Source organism: Salmo salar, chromosome ssa09 (genome assembly GCF_905237065.1).
Source record: "Salmo salar chromosome ssa09, Ssal_v3.1, whole genome shotgun sequence".
Classification (NCBI taxonomy): domain Eukaryota; kingdom Metazoa; phylum Chordata; class Actinopteri; order Salmoniformes; family Salmonidae; genus Salmo; species Salmo salar.
Window position 1 is genome coordinate 129,547,223 of NC_059450.1, and position 18,631 is coordinate 129,565,853.

Sequence of the window (18,631 nt, forward strand, 5' to 3'; positions counted from 1 at the left end):
ATAGTGCAACACCTCAGTCATGTCCCTCCATCAAATACACGGATGACACACTACTGCTATCTAGTGGTATATACTCATGCCCTCTCCCTGCATAGTTCTATTATGAAGAAATTGTCTGCCACCCACATAACAAAAACTATGACAAAGCTCCTAACAATGCTACCTACCTCCCTCACTAACTTTAAGCATCAGCTGTCAGAGCAGCTTACCGATCATTGCACCTGTACATAGCCCATCTGTAAATAGCCCACCCAACTACCTCATCCCCATATTGTTATTATTTGTTTTGCTCCTTTGCACCCCAGTATCTCTACTTGCACATTCATCTTCTGCACATCTATCACTCCAGTGTTTAATTGCTAAATTGTAATTATTTCGCCACTATGGACTATTTATTGCCCTACCTCTCTAATCTTACTACATTTGCACACACTGTATATAGATGTTTCTATTGTGTTATTGACTGTACGCTTGTTTATCCCATGTGTAACTCTGTGTTGTTTATGTCCCACTGCTTTGCTTTATCTTTGCCAGGTCGCAGTTGTAAATGAGAACTTGTTCTCAACTGGACTACCTGGTTAAATAAAGGTGAAATAAAAATAGAAAATACCATTGTAAAAATCCTGTGATGTTTATCTAATAGGAACACTGATGGAAAGATCTGCTCAGTCATGGAAATTAATACATTTAATTTGTTTTGTATATCACTTTATTTAGTAAAGTCAAGCTCATGTCAAGTTAACGAGATACATCACATCTCAATGTTGTGCTGACTGAATCACTGACCTTGTATAGTCCGTTGCAGGCTCACTGTTGAATAATCAATTCTGGGAATTCACTAATAAAACTATTCTGGTTTAGTAGATTTTCAATGTAATTTTACCAGCGAAGTGAGAAGCAAAACAAAGCATGTCAGAACAATATCTAAATGTGTGGTGACGGAGTGGCTAGAGGAGAAAATTGTAAACAGAACATATTGTAGCAAGTCTATCTCCAATAATCATTATGGTAGTACCCCAAGTTCCACTGTAAAATAGATTATCCACTACTGGAGTTTTCATGTGAAGTGGCAAAGATTCTTCATAAAAGGTTATCTATCAATGGACCATCCCTCCCTTCATGTCCAATAGGGAACAACCCCTTGTTTACTGCAGTTGGCAAGACATTGGCTAATGGAACCGGGCAAAGCCAAAGCATAATTCAGACAGGGCAGGTTATAAGTGTCAGAGATACAGTATTTGTCACACCCTGACCTGAGAGAGCCGTTTTATTTCTCTTTTTGGTTAGGTCAGGGTGTGATGTGGGCATTCTATGCATTCTATTTCTTTGTTTTGGCCGAGTATGGTTTCCAATCAGAGGCAGCTGTCTATCGTTGTCTCTGATTGGGAATCATACTTAGGCAGCCTTTTTCCCACCTGTGTTTGTGGGTAGTTGTTTTCTGTTTTGTATTTGTTACCTGACGGAAGTGTTTGGCTTTTCGTTTTGTTTCTTTGTTCTAGTGTTTCATTGTTTAATAAATAATCATGAACACTTACCACGCTGCGCTTTGGTCCACCCCTTCCGACGACAGCCAGTACAGAACTACCCACCACAACTTGATCAAGCAGCGTGCCCGGGAGGAGATGGCATCCTGGTCTCTGGAGGAGTTGGAAGAAAGAATAGACTGAACTTGGGAGCAAGTATTGGAGAGATACAAAAGCCTGCCGGGGAAGCAGGTGGAGGCAGCGAGAGAGGAACGGCGACGAGACCGGGAGTCACGGCAACAACGGAAGCCCGAGAGGCAGCCCCCACACGGGGAGATTGGCAGAGTCAGGGTGGAGACCTGAGCCAACTCCTCGTGCTTACCGTGGGGAGCATGTGACCAGTCGGGCACCGTGTTATGCGGTGATGCGCACCGTATCACCGGTGCGCATTCACAGCCCGGTGCGCTCGATGCCGGCTCCCTGCATTTGCTGGGCATTCAGCCAGGATGGATTGTGCCGGCTCAGCGCTCCTGGTCTCCAGTGTGTCTCCTCGGCCCAGGATATCATGCGCCAGCTCTACGCACTGTGTCGCCAGTGCGCCTTCACAGCCCAGTTCGTCCTGTGCCAGCGCCCCGCACTTGCCGGGCTAAAGTGAGCATCCAGCCAGGATGGGTTGTGCCAGCCCTACACTCCAGACCTCCTGTGCACCTCCACGGCCCAGTATATCCTGTGCCAGCTCCGCGCACCCGGTCTCCAGTGCGTCTCCTCAGTTCGGTGAGACCTGTTCCGGCTCCACGTCCGAAGCCTCCAGTGATGATCCATGGTCCGAAGCCTCCAGTGATGATCCATGGCCCAGAGCCTGTAGTGATGATCCATGGCACAAAGCCTCCAGGGATAATCCATGGTCCGGAGCCTCCAGGGATAATCCATGGCACGAAGCCTCCAGTGATGATCCATGGTCCGAAGCCTCCAGTGATGATCCATGGCCCAGAGCCTGTAGTGATGATCCATGGCACAAAGCCTCCAGGGATAATCCATGGTCCAGAGCCTCCAGGGATAATCCATGGCACGAAGCCTCCAGTGATGATCCATGGCCCGGAGCCTGTAGGGATGATCCATGGCACGAAGCCTCCAGTGATGATCCATGGCACAGAGCCTGTAGGGATGATCCATGGCACAGAGCCTGTAGGGATGATCCATGGCACGAAGCCTCCAGTGATGATCCATGGCCTGGAGCCTCCAGTGATGATCCATGGCACGAAGCCTCCAGTGATGATCCATGGCGCGGAGCCTGTAGCGACGATCCATGGCACGGAGCCTTCAGCGACTGTCTTCAGTCCGGAGCCTCCAGCGACGGTTTTCAGTCCGGAGCCTCCAGCGACGGTCCCCAGTTCGGAGCCTCTGGCGATGATCCACGGTCCGGTTCCTCCGGCGACGATCCACGGTCCGGTTACACAAAAGCGGAGGGATCAGCGTAGATGCCCACCCGGACCCTCCCCTATAGGTTCAGGTTTGGGGCCGGGAGTCCGCACCGTCACGCCCTGACCAGAGAGAGACGTTTTATTTATATTTTTGGTTAGGTGAGGGTGTGATGTGGGGTGGACATTCTATGCATTCTATTTCTTTGCTTTGGCTGAGTATGGTTTCCAATGAGAGGCAGCTGTCTATTGTTGTCTCTGATTGGGAATCATACTTAGGCAGCCCTTTTCCCACCTGTGTTTGTGGGTAGTTGTTTTCTGTTTTGTATTCGTTACCTGACGGAACTGTTTGGCTTTTTGTTTTGTTTCTTTGTTCTAGTGTTTCATTGTTTAATAAATAATCATGAACACTTACCACGCTGCGCTTTGGTCCACCCCTTCCGACGACAGCCATTACAGTATTATTCCAATTAAAGAGTTTATTCATTTTAAAATGAATTTCTTAAAAGGGTATTGATGTGAGATCTAAAAGTGTGATAGACCACAAACAGGGGTGAAATGAACGGTTTCTGCCTTATACAAGCTGATTGGCCTCTACTCCCCAAACAGCAACATCCCTACTCATCTCTGTCCTGTAGTGTGCCTGTTAGGAAGAACTGTAGGGTGGACAATGTACAACCTAGAACCACACAATGCATCATTGCATTGGCGTTCCTTTCAGTCAAACAGACAAAGTGCATAAACCGCAGTGCTTCAGCATGGACAATTGGGAATTCATGGACTTATTGACTATGGAACAAGCGGTATCTTGTATTGCAGCTTGTATTGCCAGGGTTTTGGGTTCGATTCCCATGGTAGAGCAGTACGAAAATGTATGGAATCAGTAGTGTAAGTAGATCTAGATAAGAGCGTCTGCTAAATGACCAAAACATTTTTCATTGTTGTCTTTGTAAAAAAAAAAGTGTGGTAATTGCTAGGTTGTAATCACAGCGATAAAAGAGCAAACAGCCATGTTGAGCATATTTTTCCCTTTCTTTTATCCCCAGTTCTGTGCAAGCTGTAGCCCCCCCCCATGGCTGTGGAGGAGCTGGGCATCACCTTGTCCATGGTGGGCCTGGCAGGCACCATCCTGATCTGCGCCCTGCCCATGTGGAAGGTCACAGCGTTCATCGGCACCCACCTGGTGGTCATGCAGGTGTTCTGGGAGGGCCTGTGGATGACCTGTGTGTCTGAAACCACGGGACAGATGCAGTGTAAGATCTACGACGCTCTTCTAGACCTGTCCCCTGACCTCCAGGCGGCCCGGGGCCTCATTGTCATCAGCATGGTACTGGGATGCCTGGCGTTCCTCGTCTTCCTCCTGGGGGCTAGGTGTACCAACTGCCTGAGCCATCCCAGGGTCAAAGCCTGCATGGTGCAGGCCGCAGGGGTCACCTTCACCCTGGCTGGGTTAAGCACCATAGTGGCTGTGTCCTGGACAGCCCAGTCTATCATTAGGGACTTCTATAACCCGCGGGTCCCTGAGGTGCTGAAGGAGATGGGGGCGGCCATCTATGTGGGCTGGGTGACCTCTGGGTTCCTGTTCTGTGGAGGAGGGGTGCTGTGTACCAGATGTCCTCCAGGGGGGAGAGAGGGCAAGCATGGTTCCAGCAATAGGTACACCCTGGCTAGGATGCCCACTCACACTCACAGCAGCTACACCATAAAGAACTATGTGTGAGAGGGGAGTGCTTTATTTGCCTGTTAACTTCAGGTAAATCATGTTGGTAGGTGTTGGCACTCTGAAAAGACATGTCACAGCATGTTTTTCCATCAGAACACTGTAATTTTGAACATGTCTGGTCGTTCAGTGTATTGTCTGACTTTGATGCCTTTAGAATTGCCCTGGAACTATTTGATACAAGCTTTGGTGGAAGTTATTAAAAATAAGATAATATTAGTTAATTATTGTTACAAAATAAGTCTGGCTTAGGTAATTGTAGATATTCAAATGTTCACTATCACCATGAAAGATGTTTGTTGAGTAAATATCTGTTATTTAAATATGATCACTGAAAATCAACAGGTTACTGTTATTGACAGTACAAGTACGTCCACTGAATGAACCTGATTGTTTTTACATCCCTGTGTTGTAATTCACATCATTTCATTTTTTACATTCTATTAAACTGTGGTTATTACTTGTAATGTGTTTTTGTAACATGTTTTTCACATTTTATTTTGTGACTAGAATCTGCATTAAAAGAAAATCGATGCAGCATTTTAGAGGGGAGCAAATCAGGTTTTTTGAATGATTTGCGATTTGAACCGAATAGAAATAAACATTTTGATTCTAAATTACTTTTGTTGCATCTTTTTTATTTATCTTATTGGAAAAAGGTGTATCAAACCTGATTAGAAGGGAGAATATTGAACATTCAGAATTAAGTGTGAAAGACTAGATGCTGTACACGGTGAGGCACACAATGCTTATTTCCTACAAGATCACAAAGTCAGAGGCTGAAGTCAACAGAAGACACAGTGGCATCTTTGTTTTAGGGGCTGTGGTGAAACTAAAAAAGAGGGATTGTTGTGAAACCATGGCACAGTAAACAGAAGGAATCCCCTTTATTCCCCAGCTGTAGAGCTGCACTGCTGCCCCACGCCCTTTTCAGGAATTCGGGAGGAGTGGTTTCAAATCACACAGGCTAGACACACACACAAGCACACATTCACACAGACACCCCACCCTGCTGTGCCTGCAGCTGGTTAAACCCTGCTGTTAGGCCTCTTCCTGTGAGGAGCTAAGCTCAGCTCAGTCATGAAGCGGCAGTTGGAGCTAGCGGCATTGGGCCTGGGCATTACAGGCTGGCTGTGCGCCATCCTCACCCGCTGCCTGCCCCTGTGGAAAGTCAGCGGCACTCTGGACAACTCCACAGCCACGCTGCCAGCATACTGGGATGGGGTGTGGCTGGAATGGGACCACTGGGACCTGAACCATGACGGTAGCCTCCACTGCTCCTTCTACCAGTCTTTGTTATCCCTCTCTGGAAACTTCCAAACATGGAGAAGCTTGATCATGGCTTCTATAGGTGCTGGAGCTTTTGCTGTGGTCATCAGTATTATTGGAGAGGTGTGGTTTCCGAAGAGGAATCAGGTGAAAGTTGTCTCTGGTGTGGTGTTTGTGTTGTCTGGAATACTGCTGCTTGTCCCTGTTGCTTGGACCTGCCACCACACTAATGAGCCACTGGAGGGCGCTGTGGTGCTGAGGAGAGACTGGGGAGCTGCTCTGTACATAGGATGGATCTCCTTCTCTCTGACGGTAGTAGGGGGAGGGTTTCTCAGTACTAGATGCCTCATGTTCCAGCAGCAGGATGAGTCAGAAAGAGGGAGTTACCCTCCAGGTTATCCTGGAGCAGAGCAGGAGCCAGCCAACCCCCTGGATACTATCCACAGGACTGCTTTTAGACACAGCCAGTATGCTCGGGCAACAACACGGCCTTCATGAGAAGATGCAATCACTCTGAGGGCCTTGAATGAGGAACCTTCCACCTATGAATTATTCTTCTGTGAAATTCTACCTAAATTGCATGTGTACTAGTTATGAATGGATTTCTAGGTACTATAGACAATGTTAGAACTAATTATTCTACTGCAATGAAGCACTTTGAAAGATGTTGAACAATTTTTAATAGGCGGAAAGGAGTAGCACTACCCATGGAGAGTGAATTGCGCTTTCAACTGTAATAATTGGGTCTAAAATGTTGTCAAGTTGCGTAATTTTTGTATTGGTGGTAAGGGTTAAGCATCTAAGTGTTACATTGCCTTCAGAAAGTATTCACACCCCTTGACTTTTTTCCCCATTTTGTTGTGTTACAGCCTGAATTAAACAATTATTACATTTAGATTTTGTGTCACTGGCCTACACACAATACCCCATAATGTCAAAGTGGAATTCTGTTTTTTACAAATTAATAAGAAATGAAAAGCTGAAATGTTTTGAGTCAATACGTATTCAACCCGTGTTCCAGCAAGCCTAAATACGTTCAGAAGTACACATTTGGTTAACAAGTCACATAAGCTGCATGGACTAGTGTTTAACATGATTTTTGAATAACTACCTCATCTCTGTACCCCACACATATCTGTAAGGTCCCTCAGTCGAGCAGTGAATTTCAAACACAGATTCAACCACCAAGACAAGGGAGGTTTTCCAATGCCTAGCAAAGAAGGTCACCTATTGGTAAATGGGTAAAAAAAAAAGCAGACACTGAATATCTCTTTGGGAATGGTGAAGTTATTAATTACAATTTGGATGGTGTATCAATACACACAGTCACTACAAAGATACAGGCATCCTTCCTAACTCAGATTCCGTAGAGGAAAGAAACCGCTCAGGGATTTCACCATGAGGGCAATGGTGACTTTAAAACAATTACAGAGTTTAATGGCTGTGATAGAACTGAGGATGGATCAACAACATTGTAGTTACTCCACAATACTAACCTACATGACCAAGTGAAAAGAAGGAAGCCTGTACAGAATACAAAATATTCCAAAACATGCATCCTGATTGCAATAAGGCACTAAAGTAAAACTGCAAAAAAATGTGTCAAAGAAATGAACTTTTTGTCCTGAATTACAGCAAATCCAACACAATACATCACTGAGTACCACTCTTAATATTTTCAAGCATGATGGTGGCTGCATCATGTTATGGGTATGTTTGTCATTGGAAAGGACTAGAGTTTTTTAGGATAAAAAGAAACGGAACAGAGCTAAGCACAGGCAAAATCCTAGAGGAAAACCTGGTTCAGTCTGCTTTCCAACAGACACTGGGAGACAATTTCACCATTCGGCAGGATAATAACCTAAAATACAAACCAAGTATTCTGTACACTGGAGTTGTTTACCAAGACAATATGGAATGTTTCTGAGTGGCCTAGTTACAGTTTTGACTTACAGTACCAGTCAAAAGTTTGGACACACCTACTCATTCAAGGGTTTTTATTTATTTTCTACATTGTACAATAATAGTAAAGACATCAAAACTATGAAATAACACATGAAATCACGTAGTAACCAAAAAAGTGTTAAACAAATCAAAATATATTTTATATTTGAGATTCTTCAAAGTAGCCACCCCTGTCTTGATGACAGCTTTGCACACGCTTGGCATTCTCTCAACCAGCTTCATGAGTGGTTGAATGCATTTCAATTAACAGGTGTGCCTTTTTAAAGGTTAATTTGTGGAATTTCTTTCCTTCTTAATGCGTTCGAGCCAATCAGTTGTGTTGTGACAAGGTAGGGTTGGTATACAGAAGATAGCCCTATTTGGCAAAAGACCAAGTTCATGTTATGGCAAGAACAGCTCAAATAAGCAAAGAGAAATGACAGTCTATCATTACTTTAAGACATGAAGGTCAGTCAATCCGGAATGTTTCTTGAACGTTGAAAGCGGATGACTTCGTCAACCATTTTGAAAAGAAGGTTGACGACATCCGATCCTCGTTTGCTAAGTCAAACGACACCGCTGGTCCTGCTCACACTGCCCTACCCTGTGCTTTGACCTCTTTCTCCCCTCTCTCTCCAGATGAAATCTCGCGTCTTGTGACGGCCGGCCGCCCAACAACCTGCCCACTTGACCCTATCCCCTCCTCTCTTCTCCAGACCATTTCCGGAGACCTTCTCCCCTACCTCACCTCGCTCATCAACTCATCCTTGACCGCTGGCTACGTCCCTTCCGTCTTCAAGAGAGCGAGAGTTGCACCCCTTCTGAAAAAACCTACACTCGATCCCTCCGATGTCAACAACTACAGACCAGTATCCCTTCTTTCCTTTCTCTCCAAAACTCTTGAACGTGCCGTCCTTGGCCAGCTCTCTTGCTATCTCTCTCAGAATGACCTTCTTGATCCTAATCAGTCAGGTTTCAAGACTGGGCATTCAACTGAGACTGCTCTTCTCTGTGTCACGGAGGCTCTCCGCACTGCTAAAGCTAACTCTCTCTCCTCTGCTCTCATCCTTCTAGACCTATCTGCTGCCTTTGATACTGTGAACCATCAGATCCTCCTCTCCACCCTCTCCGAGCTGGGCATCTCCGGCGCGGCCCACGCTTGGATTGCGTCCTACCTGACAGGTCGCTCCTACCAGGTGGCGTGGTGAGAATCTGTCTCCGCACCACGTGCTCTCACCACTGGTGTCCCCCAGGGCTCTGTTCTAGGCCCTCTCCTATTCTCGCTATACACCAAGTCACTTGGCTCTGTCATATCCTCACATGGTCTCTCATATCATTGCTATGCAGATGACACACAATTAATCTTCTCCTTTCCCCCTTCTGACAACCAGGTGGCGAATCGCATCTCTGCATGTCTGGCAGACATATCAGTGTGGATGACGGATCACCACCTCAAGCTGAACCTCGGCAAGACGGAGCTGCTCTTCCTCCCGGGGAAGGACTGCCCGTTCCATGATCTCGCCATCACGGTTGACAACTCCCTTGTGTCCTCCTCCCAGAGTGCTAAGAGCCTCGGCGTGACCCTGGACAACACCCTGTCGTTCTCCACTAACATCAAGGCGGTGACCCGATCCTGTAGGTTCATGCTCTACAACATTCGCAGAGTACGACCCTGCCTCACACAGGAAGCGGCGCAGGTCCTAATCCAGGCACTTGTCATCTCCCGTCTGGATTACTGCAACTCGTTGTTGGCTGGGCTCCCTGCCTGTGCCATTAAACCCCTACAACTCATCCAGAACGCCGCAGCCCGTCTGGTGTTCAACCTTCCCAAGTTCTCTCACGTCACCCCGCTCCTCCGCTCTCTCCACTGGCTTCCAGTCGAAGCTCGCATCCGCTACAAGACCATGGTGCTTGCCTATGGAGCTGTGAGGGGAACGGCACCTCCGTACCTTCAGGCTCTGATCAGGCCCTACACCCAATCAAGGGCACTGCGTTCATCCACCTCTGGCCTGCTCGCCTCCCTACCTCTGAGGAAGCACAGTTCCCGCTCAGCCCAGTCAAAACTGTTCGCTGCTCTGGCACCCCAATGGTGGAACAAGCTCCCTCACGACGCCAGGACAGCGGAGTCAATCACCACCTTCCGGAGTCACCTTGAAACCCCACCTCTTTAAGGAATACCTGGGATAGGATAAAGTAATCCTTCTAACCCCCCCTTAAAGATTTAGATGCACTATTGTAAAGTGGTTGTTCCACTGGATATTATAAGGTGAATGCACCAATTTGTAAGTCGCTCTGGATAAGAGCGTCTGCTAAATGATTTAAATGTAAATGTAAATGAAAGTTTCTTCAAGTGCAGTCGCAAAAACCATCAAGTGCTATGATGAAACTGTCTCTCATGAGGACCGCCACAGGAAAGGAAGACCCAGAGTTACATCTGCTGCAGAGGATAAGTTCATTAGAGTTACCAGCCTCAGAAATCTGCAATTAACTGCACCTCAGATTGCAGCCCAAATAAATACTTCACAGAGTTCAAGTAACAGACACATCTCAACATCAACGGTTCAGAGGAGACTGCGTGAGTCAGGCTTTCATGGTCGAATTGCTGCAAAGAAACCACCACTAAAGGACACCAATAAGAAGACGAGACTTGCTTGGGCCAAGAAACATGAGCAATGGACATTAGACCCGTGGAAATCTGTCCTTTGGTCTGATGAGTCCAAATTTGAGATTTTTGGTTCCAATCACTAGGTCATTGTGAGACGTAGGGTAGGTGAACAGATGATCTCCGCATGTGTGATTCCCATCGTGAAGCATGGAGGAGGTGTGATGGTGCTTTGCTGGTGACACTGTCTGTGATTTATTTAGAATTCAAGGCACACTTAACTACCATGGCTACCACAGCATTTTGCAGAAATACACCATCCCATCTGGTTTGCGCTTAGTGGGACTATCATTTGTTTCTCAACAGGACAATGACCCAAAGCACACCTCCAGGCTGTGTAAGGGCCATTTGACCGAGAAGGAGAGTGACGGAGTGATGCATCAGATGACCTGGCCTCCACAATCACCCGACCTCAACCCAATTGAGATGGTTAGGGATGAGTTGGACCGCAGTGAAAGAAAAGCAGCCAATAAGTGCTCAGCATATGTGGGAACTCCTTCAAGACTGTTGGAAAAGCAGTCCTCATGAAGCTGGTTGAGAGAATTCCAAGAGTGTGCAAAGCTGTCATCAAGTCAAAGTGTGGCTACTTTGAAGAATCTCAAATATAAAATATATTTTGATTTAACACTTTTTGGCTTACTACATGATTCCATGTGTTATTTCATAATTTTGATGTTTTCACTGTTATTCTACAATGTAGAAAATAGCACAAATCAAATTAAACTCTTGAATGAGTAGGTGTGTCCAAACCTTTGACCGGTACTGTAAATCAGCTTGAAAATCTATAGCAAGACTTGAAAATAGCTGTCTAGCAATGATTAACAACCAACTTGACAGAGCTTGTAGAACTTTTTCAATAATAAATTTGCAAATATTGTATAATCCAGGTGTGCTAAGCTCTTAGAGACTTATCCAGAAAGACTCACAGCTGTAATCGCTGCCAAAAGTGATTCTAACATGTATTGACTCAGGGGTGTGAATACTTACATAAATGAGATATTTCTGTATTTAATTTTCAATAAATTTGCTAACATTTATAAAAACATGTTTTCACTTTGTCATTATGGGATAATGTGTGTAGATGGGTAAGAAAAACAATCTACAAAATGTGGAATAAGTCAAAGGGTATGAATACTTTCTGAAGGCACTGTACAATTTCTGCTCGAGTAATGTCAGTAACAAATTCTTGATATTGCCCCTTTACCTACATAAACTTGGCATAGGGCTATTGATTCAGTTTTTGGAGAGACTATACCATACAAAAATGAATAAAAACAATGAAATTATTACATTTTTATTTGCACTTGTTTATAAGGAAAGACTCATTATGAAGAAATATATAAATTAAGGGGTTAAATTAACTATTAATAATAAAATATGGCTTCATAAATATGGTGAAATGGCACACTGGGTAAAATGAAAGGCAGGGTCAAAACCATATTAACTACTTGAGTAGAAGTTGACTCACAAAAATAACTTCATTCAATTATATAGAGCCATTTTTGTTCATAAGCAAACATCACATTCAAGTGGTGCACGTGCATGATCGCAGCAAAAAGCCCGGGCAAGATAGCTATACACCGTCAGGGCCTTGACAAACTTAGCAGTGAGTGATGACCATGAAAAAACACAAGACTGATGGCTATAGCTATGTTCAACAAGTATATTATTCTTCTGGCTTTATCTAGCTCCATTTGTGATATTTTACCTTGCCTCGATGGCTTGCTAGGTAATCAATCCTCTGATGTTGTAGACGTTAACCATCTGATCACGTGTTTATTAACTTGCACAAGCTGCATTTGCTGTTGCATGGGTCAATATAATGATTGAAAATGGTTTGTCAGTGTTTGCCAAAACTCATAATATGAAGTGAAAAACTGGTCAATACCTGACAAGCCTCAAACTTGTTTTGTAAACTAAAGAAATACAGAGCATCTCAATGTTTGAGTTCAGGTTTCCATCAACCTCCCGCTAAAGCATCTTGCAACAGGTCATACATTCAGCAATCGACACCCAGAAGCAAATCAGCAGTCACGAGAGACTATACATCCAGTAGTTGTACGTAGGGCAGGAAAAAAAAAATTCTGTTCAGTTAAATAATTATCTTCAAATAAACAGAGGCTGGAAATAAGAAGGGATCCATTGGTATTAGAAATAGCAGTCTCTTTAATGAAGGGTTTGCAGTTTGTGTGGCAACGGTGGTGGTAAGATAGTGTATGTATGTAGTCCTATAGTGCTCTGTGTGAAGGCTATTCCAGCCTCTCGTCTCCCTCTTCCACATCCTTCAGACTGAGCACCTCCAGGGAACCTTTACCTTTCGTCTCACAGCGGATCAACTCATCTATCTCCCTGAAGCAGCCCGGGTCCACCAGACATACCTGGAGGATGGAGGGAGGGGGAGAGAAATATATATAGACAGAGGGGGGAGGGAGAGAGTGGTTGTTGTTGCATCACTTGAACCATTTACTACTCATAGCGTATACAGTGTATTACATATTCGTTTGGATGTCTAGATAAAATATAACAATTTTAGTTAAGAGCAGGGGTGTCAAACTCATTCCATGGAGGACCTAGTGTCTACATGTTTTTTTCCTTTCAATTAAGACCTAAACAACCAGGCGAGGGGAGCTCTTCACTAATTAGTGACCTCAATTCATCAATCAAGTACAAGGGAAGAGCGAAAACCCGCAGACACTCAGCCCAGCATGGAATGAGATTGACACAGTGCTTAAGAGACACACGGTCTAGGACAGTATAGACCAGAGGGATCTGTCTCTCACCATCTCTAGCTGGTCGTCAAAGTCTTCACTTTCCACCACCTTGAGGAGGGGTTTGAGTTTCTCCTTCAGCCTCTTGCCGTCCTTGACCGGCAGGACCAGCCTCAGCCTCATGTGGGCCCTCTGGATCTCTATGGAATCCTTCAGCTGCCTGATCACCTCCAGAGCCTAGGAACAAACAAACAGCTGTTAGATTCATCGGCATTAGCATGACAAAGACTGTCATTTGTTGGTACGTACTAAATGCCATCCATGTAAGTATTCTGGTTTATGAAGCTAAACAACATACAGGTTCATCATGTTTGATATGAGAGATCAAACTCTTCACATTTGAAGGGAATAATTTATGGCTAAATCTTGCCACTGCTTGTACACACAGTATGCACAGTGAGTGAGCATTAAAAACAAAGCCGTTCATTCATGTTTCCTTGCCAATATTAAAATAAGGAAAATGTCTAGACTCCAGCAACAACACTGTGTCCCAGCCCTACCTGCTGCTTGGTGCTCTTGTTGGCCTTGACAGAGTAGTGGATATCCTTCATGGCCCTCTCTATGAGGTTGACTGTGTATGGTCGCTTGGTCTCTGGGTTCACACACTTCTCCGCCACGATGGTTGCAATGTCTCTGAAACTCGTCTCTAACTGGCTCTGCCTCTCCTTATCTGAAACCTGGAGTTCTCCTTTAGCTAAAATCTGACCGACAAAGAAAAAGACAAATACAGAATAGGCAAATATCACAGCAATACATAATGTTGAATGAATGTGTGTAATATTAGTTACTGGTGTTTGTATTTGTCAATGTATTTACTTGTTTGCATATCTCTGTCAGGTCATCTGTTCCAAAGGCTTTTGACAGATCATCTTTCTTGGCAACCTGACCCTTGGAAACATTATTGAAAACAGAACTGGTCTGCAACACTTCATCCAGGTCCTTCTCTCTGTGTAATTGGCAAATGGAAATGGCATGGAGATGTATTAAGTGTTTACATTAAGTTTTGCTATCACTGTCTCCTAATCCTGTTCTTCCTAATTCTTGCCCTAGCACTACACACCTGATTCTTCTAATCAAAGGTGTGACAATGAGTTGGTTAGTGGAATCAGATTAATAGTGTTAGGGCATGTGCACTCCTTTGGGTCCCCAGGACCAGGATAGAAGCACTGTGCTAAATGCTTTCAATACCCAAAACCAAATATTGTATGAACTCTGACCGGTTACTGGATTTGGTTCTGGGGGAGGTCGATGGGGTGTCCCATTTTGTTTTATTCAAAAGATGCCAGGTGTAGGCACTTCAAAAGTCCAACGAATCAGTGAAGCAAAACACATGACACAGACTGTTCCTCAGATCCTCATTATTCCACAGCCTCTCGACACTTGGTAAGAATATGATACAAGGCCAGTGATCGGTCATGACTTGCTCCTCCGAAACAGCACCATTTGTTTATATACATATTTAGTTACATTCGGAGATTATTATAAATACATCAAATATGAAAACATACTACCATTAGTCTGACATACTCGTAGTGTTTGATATGTGCCTCAGTGGGTATCAAACAGATCTAGCTAGCCATTATAGCTAGCTAGCCACATTCCTTAAACACTCACGCTCCAGATCTCCAGCTCATCACTTTATTTTTGTAGCAGGCGATTTCAAATCGTTTTCCTCCCTTTTTCATCCTCACCACCGCCACATTTGTGAGTCGGATCTGGTTTGTTGGTGTAAATATAGACATATTTCTGCTTTACAAAACAGGGTAATCTGCAAGTAAAGCGATACGATTATTGCGGCGTTGGTGTGCTATGAGTTTCACAACAATTCCGCCGGACTGAAACACATACTAGGTAAAAAGTTTCCGACTTTTTGTTGATCTTCTTCGATGAGGTTTAATGTTGCATCCGTACCGTCACCGCCACGCATTACCGCATGGCGCTTGCAATGCCAGGGTTGTGGGTTCGATTCTCATGAGGGACCAGTACGAAAACGTTTCCTCTGGATGAAAGCGTCTGCTAAAACGTTGAGTGGATTGGTGTATTTTTTTGCTCATTATATTTTGTACTTTAAAAAAATTATCGGTTTACTGTTGTGCGCATTCAGTTTGCCTACAAAATAGCTTTACACACATACCTCAATGGAATATTAAACTTTGTGTAACACAGAGCCGTAACAACATCAAAAACCAAAGCAACTGTCTGGTTAATTCAATAATAAATGTATATTATAACACTGTAGCAACAGTCCAGTTTTTTAGGATAATCAAGTACAACTCCCTTATACTTCACTTGAAAAATAAACAAACAAATACCCTACCATCTAACTTTACCCTCACAAAAACATACAAAAATAACACCACCCTACTCCACTATTTAAATCTATTTAGTCCTACCTCATGCCAACAACCTGAAAGGATGGGACATCACCACTTAACACACCCTGTAACTCTTCTGATGTCAAGTCTCGCACACTCAAATACTTCTCTGCAGCTGCCACCACAGCTTCTCCCTGCAGTACAGTTGATAACCATTGCTATAAATGCTAAACATCTAATTTTACTGAAACATATCACTTGTTGGCCTATCCCTCTGTACTGGTACATGTCTACTACTCACACCACTCCTCTCAGGATTTCTCCCCCTTGACCAATATTCCTCTACTTCCTTCACTGCCTCAGCATATGACAACTTCTGCACTACTCTAACCCTGAAAACCTCAACCTGCCTCTCGCACTGGACATTTCTGATCCCCAGCCCCATGGGCACCCCTACAATTAACACATACAGTACCACTACTTTTCCCAATGCTACACATTCCTTTGTCTCATGCCCTTCTGCACACTTCTCACACCTAGAAACCTCCCTCCTACACACTGCTGCCACATGCCCCTAAGCTTGACACCTGCAACAACGTAATGTATTCGGTACAAAAGCTCATAGGAATTTACAAAGTTTTTCTTTGGTGTAGTGAATTCTGTGCGGAAGGGGCAGAAAATATAAAAATTATCTCCAGATCTTCAAAGTAGACCACACAATGGGGTTTCCAGTATACTTTGAAGGATACAAGGACAGTGGGGCACAGGCAAGAGCAGAAAGGGAGGATGATTGGCAGGAGTGGCCTCTAATAAGCACCAGTTGGTCCCTGGAGCATTACACCAGACCATAATATTTTTAATTTTGGCTGCCCAATAGTAAAGCAGTAAATTTGGAAGTGCCAATCCTCCATCTCAGTATTGCTCTACGTATCCTAGGTGATTTGCCTGCCTAGATAAAATGATCAATGAGCCTATCCAACTTGGTAAAAAAAAAATTCGGCAGAAAGATCGGAAGACATTGAAAAAGGTATTGAAACCTAGGTAAAATGTTAATTTTAACAGATTGGATTTTGCCAGCTAATGAGAGAGGCAGACTATCCCAGCGTTGTAAGTCTGCTTTAACTCGTGTGACTAGGCTTGCAAAGTTATTTTTATGGAGGGTAGCCAGAGAGTGTGTTATATTCACACCTAAATAGGAAAAGCCAGAGCGTGACAGATGGAAAGGCAGAGCTCCATGGGACCTTTTGCTTGGCAGCAGGGTTAATCAGAAAACATTCACTTTTCTGAATGTTCAATTTGTAACCTGAGAATGATCCAAATGTGTTTAAAATATGCATTGTTAGCAACAGAGTTTACAGGGTTAGTGATATATAATAGTAGATAATCTGCATACAGTGACACTTTGTGCTCTTCACCAGCTCGGTGGATTCCAGTGAACGATGATGATAATTTTAAGGCCAAGGAAAGTGGTCCTATCGCAAGAGCAAAAAGGAACGGGGACATAGGTCAACCTTGACGGGTCCCTCTGGAGAGGGGGAAGTATTTTGAATGTTGAGAGTTGGTGTGTACGCTAGCCGTAGGAGCAGAATAGGGCAGTCATATCCATGAGATGAAATTAGACCGAAAACCAAATCTTCTCAAAATCTTAATATATAAATAATCCCACTACACCCGGTCGAAAGATCAATTGGCTATTGGCAGTCTATTACCAGAATTGAGTCCACCAGTTCCTGAAGTTTCAGTTTTCTTTGTTTGACATAATGAGTATTGTAAGAAATGATCTTTCCCTGTAATACAGCTTTGAAAGTCTCCCAAAGAAGAGGGTGTCATTATTTTTATTCGTTTGAATGAATACATCTATGTTGGTTGAAATAAAGGCACAGAATTCTTTGTTAGACAATAAGGCCAATCTCCAACTCAACATTTTTTTTGCATTCGGAGTAAGAGCTAAGTCCAGACTGTGGGGGAAATGGTCCAAAATCACTATCACAGAATATTCTGTAGTTTTAACTGAGGGGAGAAGGGCTCTATCTAAAAAAAGTTGTCTATGCGCGAGTAGGCTTGATGAACATGAGAAAAGTAGGAGAAGTCTTTTGTGACAGGGTGGAGGAAGTGCCATAGATCAACACAACCCATTTGGGTCATGAATGTAGTAGCACTCTAGTATGGTTATTAACACGTAGGTGCGTTTCTTGAAGAAATACGATATCAAAATTCAGGCTGTTCAGATGTGAAAATACTCTGGCGTGCTTAATTTGCCCCCCACAACCGCGAATGTTCCATGTCACCAGTCTGACTGAAAGCCCCAAAATACCATCCTGACTTGTTGTTGAGCTAGACAATAATCTTCATAAGAGGTGGTCAAATGAAAAAGAAAGAGGAAAAGAGAGATTGAGAGACGACCAGCATAAAAAGAAATCCTCTAAAAAAAGCAGAGTACACGAATCTTTGGATAATGCGAACATAAACCCCCCCACCATCCCGAACATTCCAAACATACACACAAATAAAAATGATAGTACAATACACATCAACAAAGAAAAAAAGGAAAAATACAAATCCTAACCCTTCATTATGAACGAGATGAGCAGCATCCATTAATTACTCTACAGGTGAGGTCAAACCGACCTAGGAAAGAAGTTACATACGCCTTTGAAATTAAAAAATAAAATGTGTCAGTAGGCAAGTGTACAATTTGGGTTTCGGTCCCACTTTAAACAACAGATATAACCTTCAGCTTCAGTTATTGATAGACGTGAACAGCGATCGGTGGCCTTTCAATGACCATAAAATGAATGTAGTCCACTAGGTGTTGCCACAGGGCTGAGTAATGAGAAACACTTGAAATGAACCAGTAGGCTATGAAAAGGATCGGCCCCTGTGTTGGTAAATTGTTAAACGTCCTTAGGAGGAAACAATTCAATAAAAGTATACAAATTGATATGTACAATTAAGCAAACGAACCGTGGGTCTAAACTCTTCAGCTAGTGCAACAATGAAACAATAGCACAGTTGGATGAGAAGTGATAGTATTAGACTCCAATTTCGATGTGGAGTCCAAGATAAAGTGAA

The 18,631-nt window shown here is 43.8% G+C and overlaps 3 protein-coding genes across 3 annotated transcripts; 2 read left to right on the forward strand and 1 right to left on the reverse strand.

Moving 5' to 3' along the window:
* Positions 1-3,950: 3,950 nt before the first annotated feature.
* On the forward strand, positions 3,951-5,185 carry LOC106597394 (claudin-4-like). The gene has a single exon (XM_014188587.2). The coding sequence runs from the start codon at positions 3,954-3,956 to the stop codon at positions 4,599-4,601; it is 648 nt and encodes a 215-aa protein (XP_014044062.2). The 5' UTR covers positions 3,951-3,953; the 3' UTR covers positions 4,602-5,185.
* A 406-nt stretch (positions 5,186-5,591) lies between these two features.
* Positions 5,592-6,765, forward strand: LOC106612920 (claudin-4). The gene has a single exon (XM_014214583.2). It carries the CDS (start codon positions 5,682-5,684, stop codon positions 6,366-6,368), a length of 687 nt encoding a protein of 228 aa, XP_014070058.1. The 5' UTR covers positions 5,592-5,681; the 3' UTR covers positions 6,369-6,765.
* A 4,989-nt stretch (positions 6,766-11,754) lies between these two features.
* Positions 11,755-15,284, reverse strand: LOC106612818 (ribosome maturation protein SBDS). The gene is made up of 5 exons (XM_014214342.2): positions 14,859-15,284; positions 14,061-14,190; positions 13,745-13,945; positions 13,257-13,421; positions 11,755-12,854 (listed from the first exon to the last, which is right to left on the reverse strand). The coding sequence occupies exons 1-5, from the start codon at positions 14,984-14,986 to the stop codon at positions 12,726-12,728; spliced, it is 753 nt and encodes a 250-aa protein (XP_014069817.1). The 5' UTR covers positions 14,987-15,284; the 3' UTR covers positions 11,755-12,725.
* Positions 15,285-18,631: the final 3,347 nt, after the last annotated feature.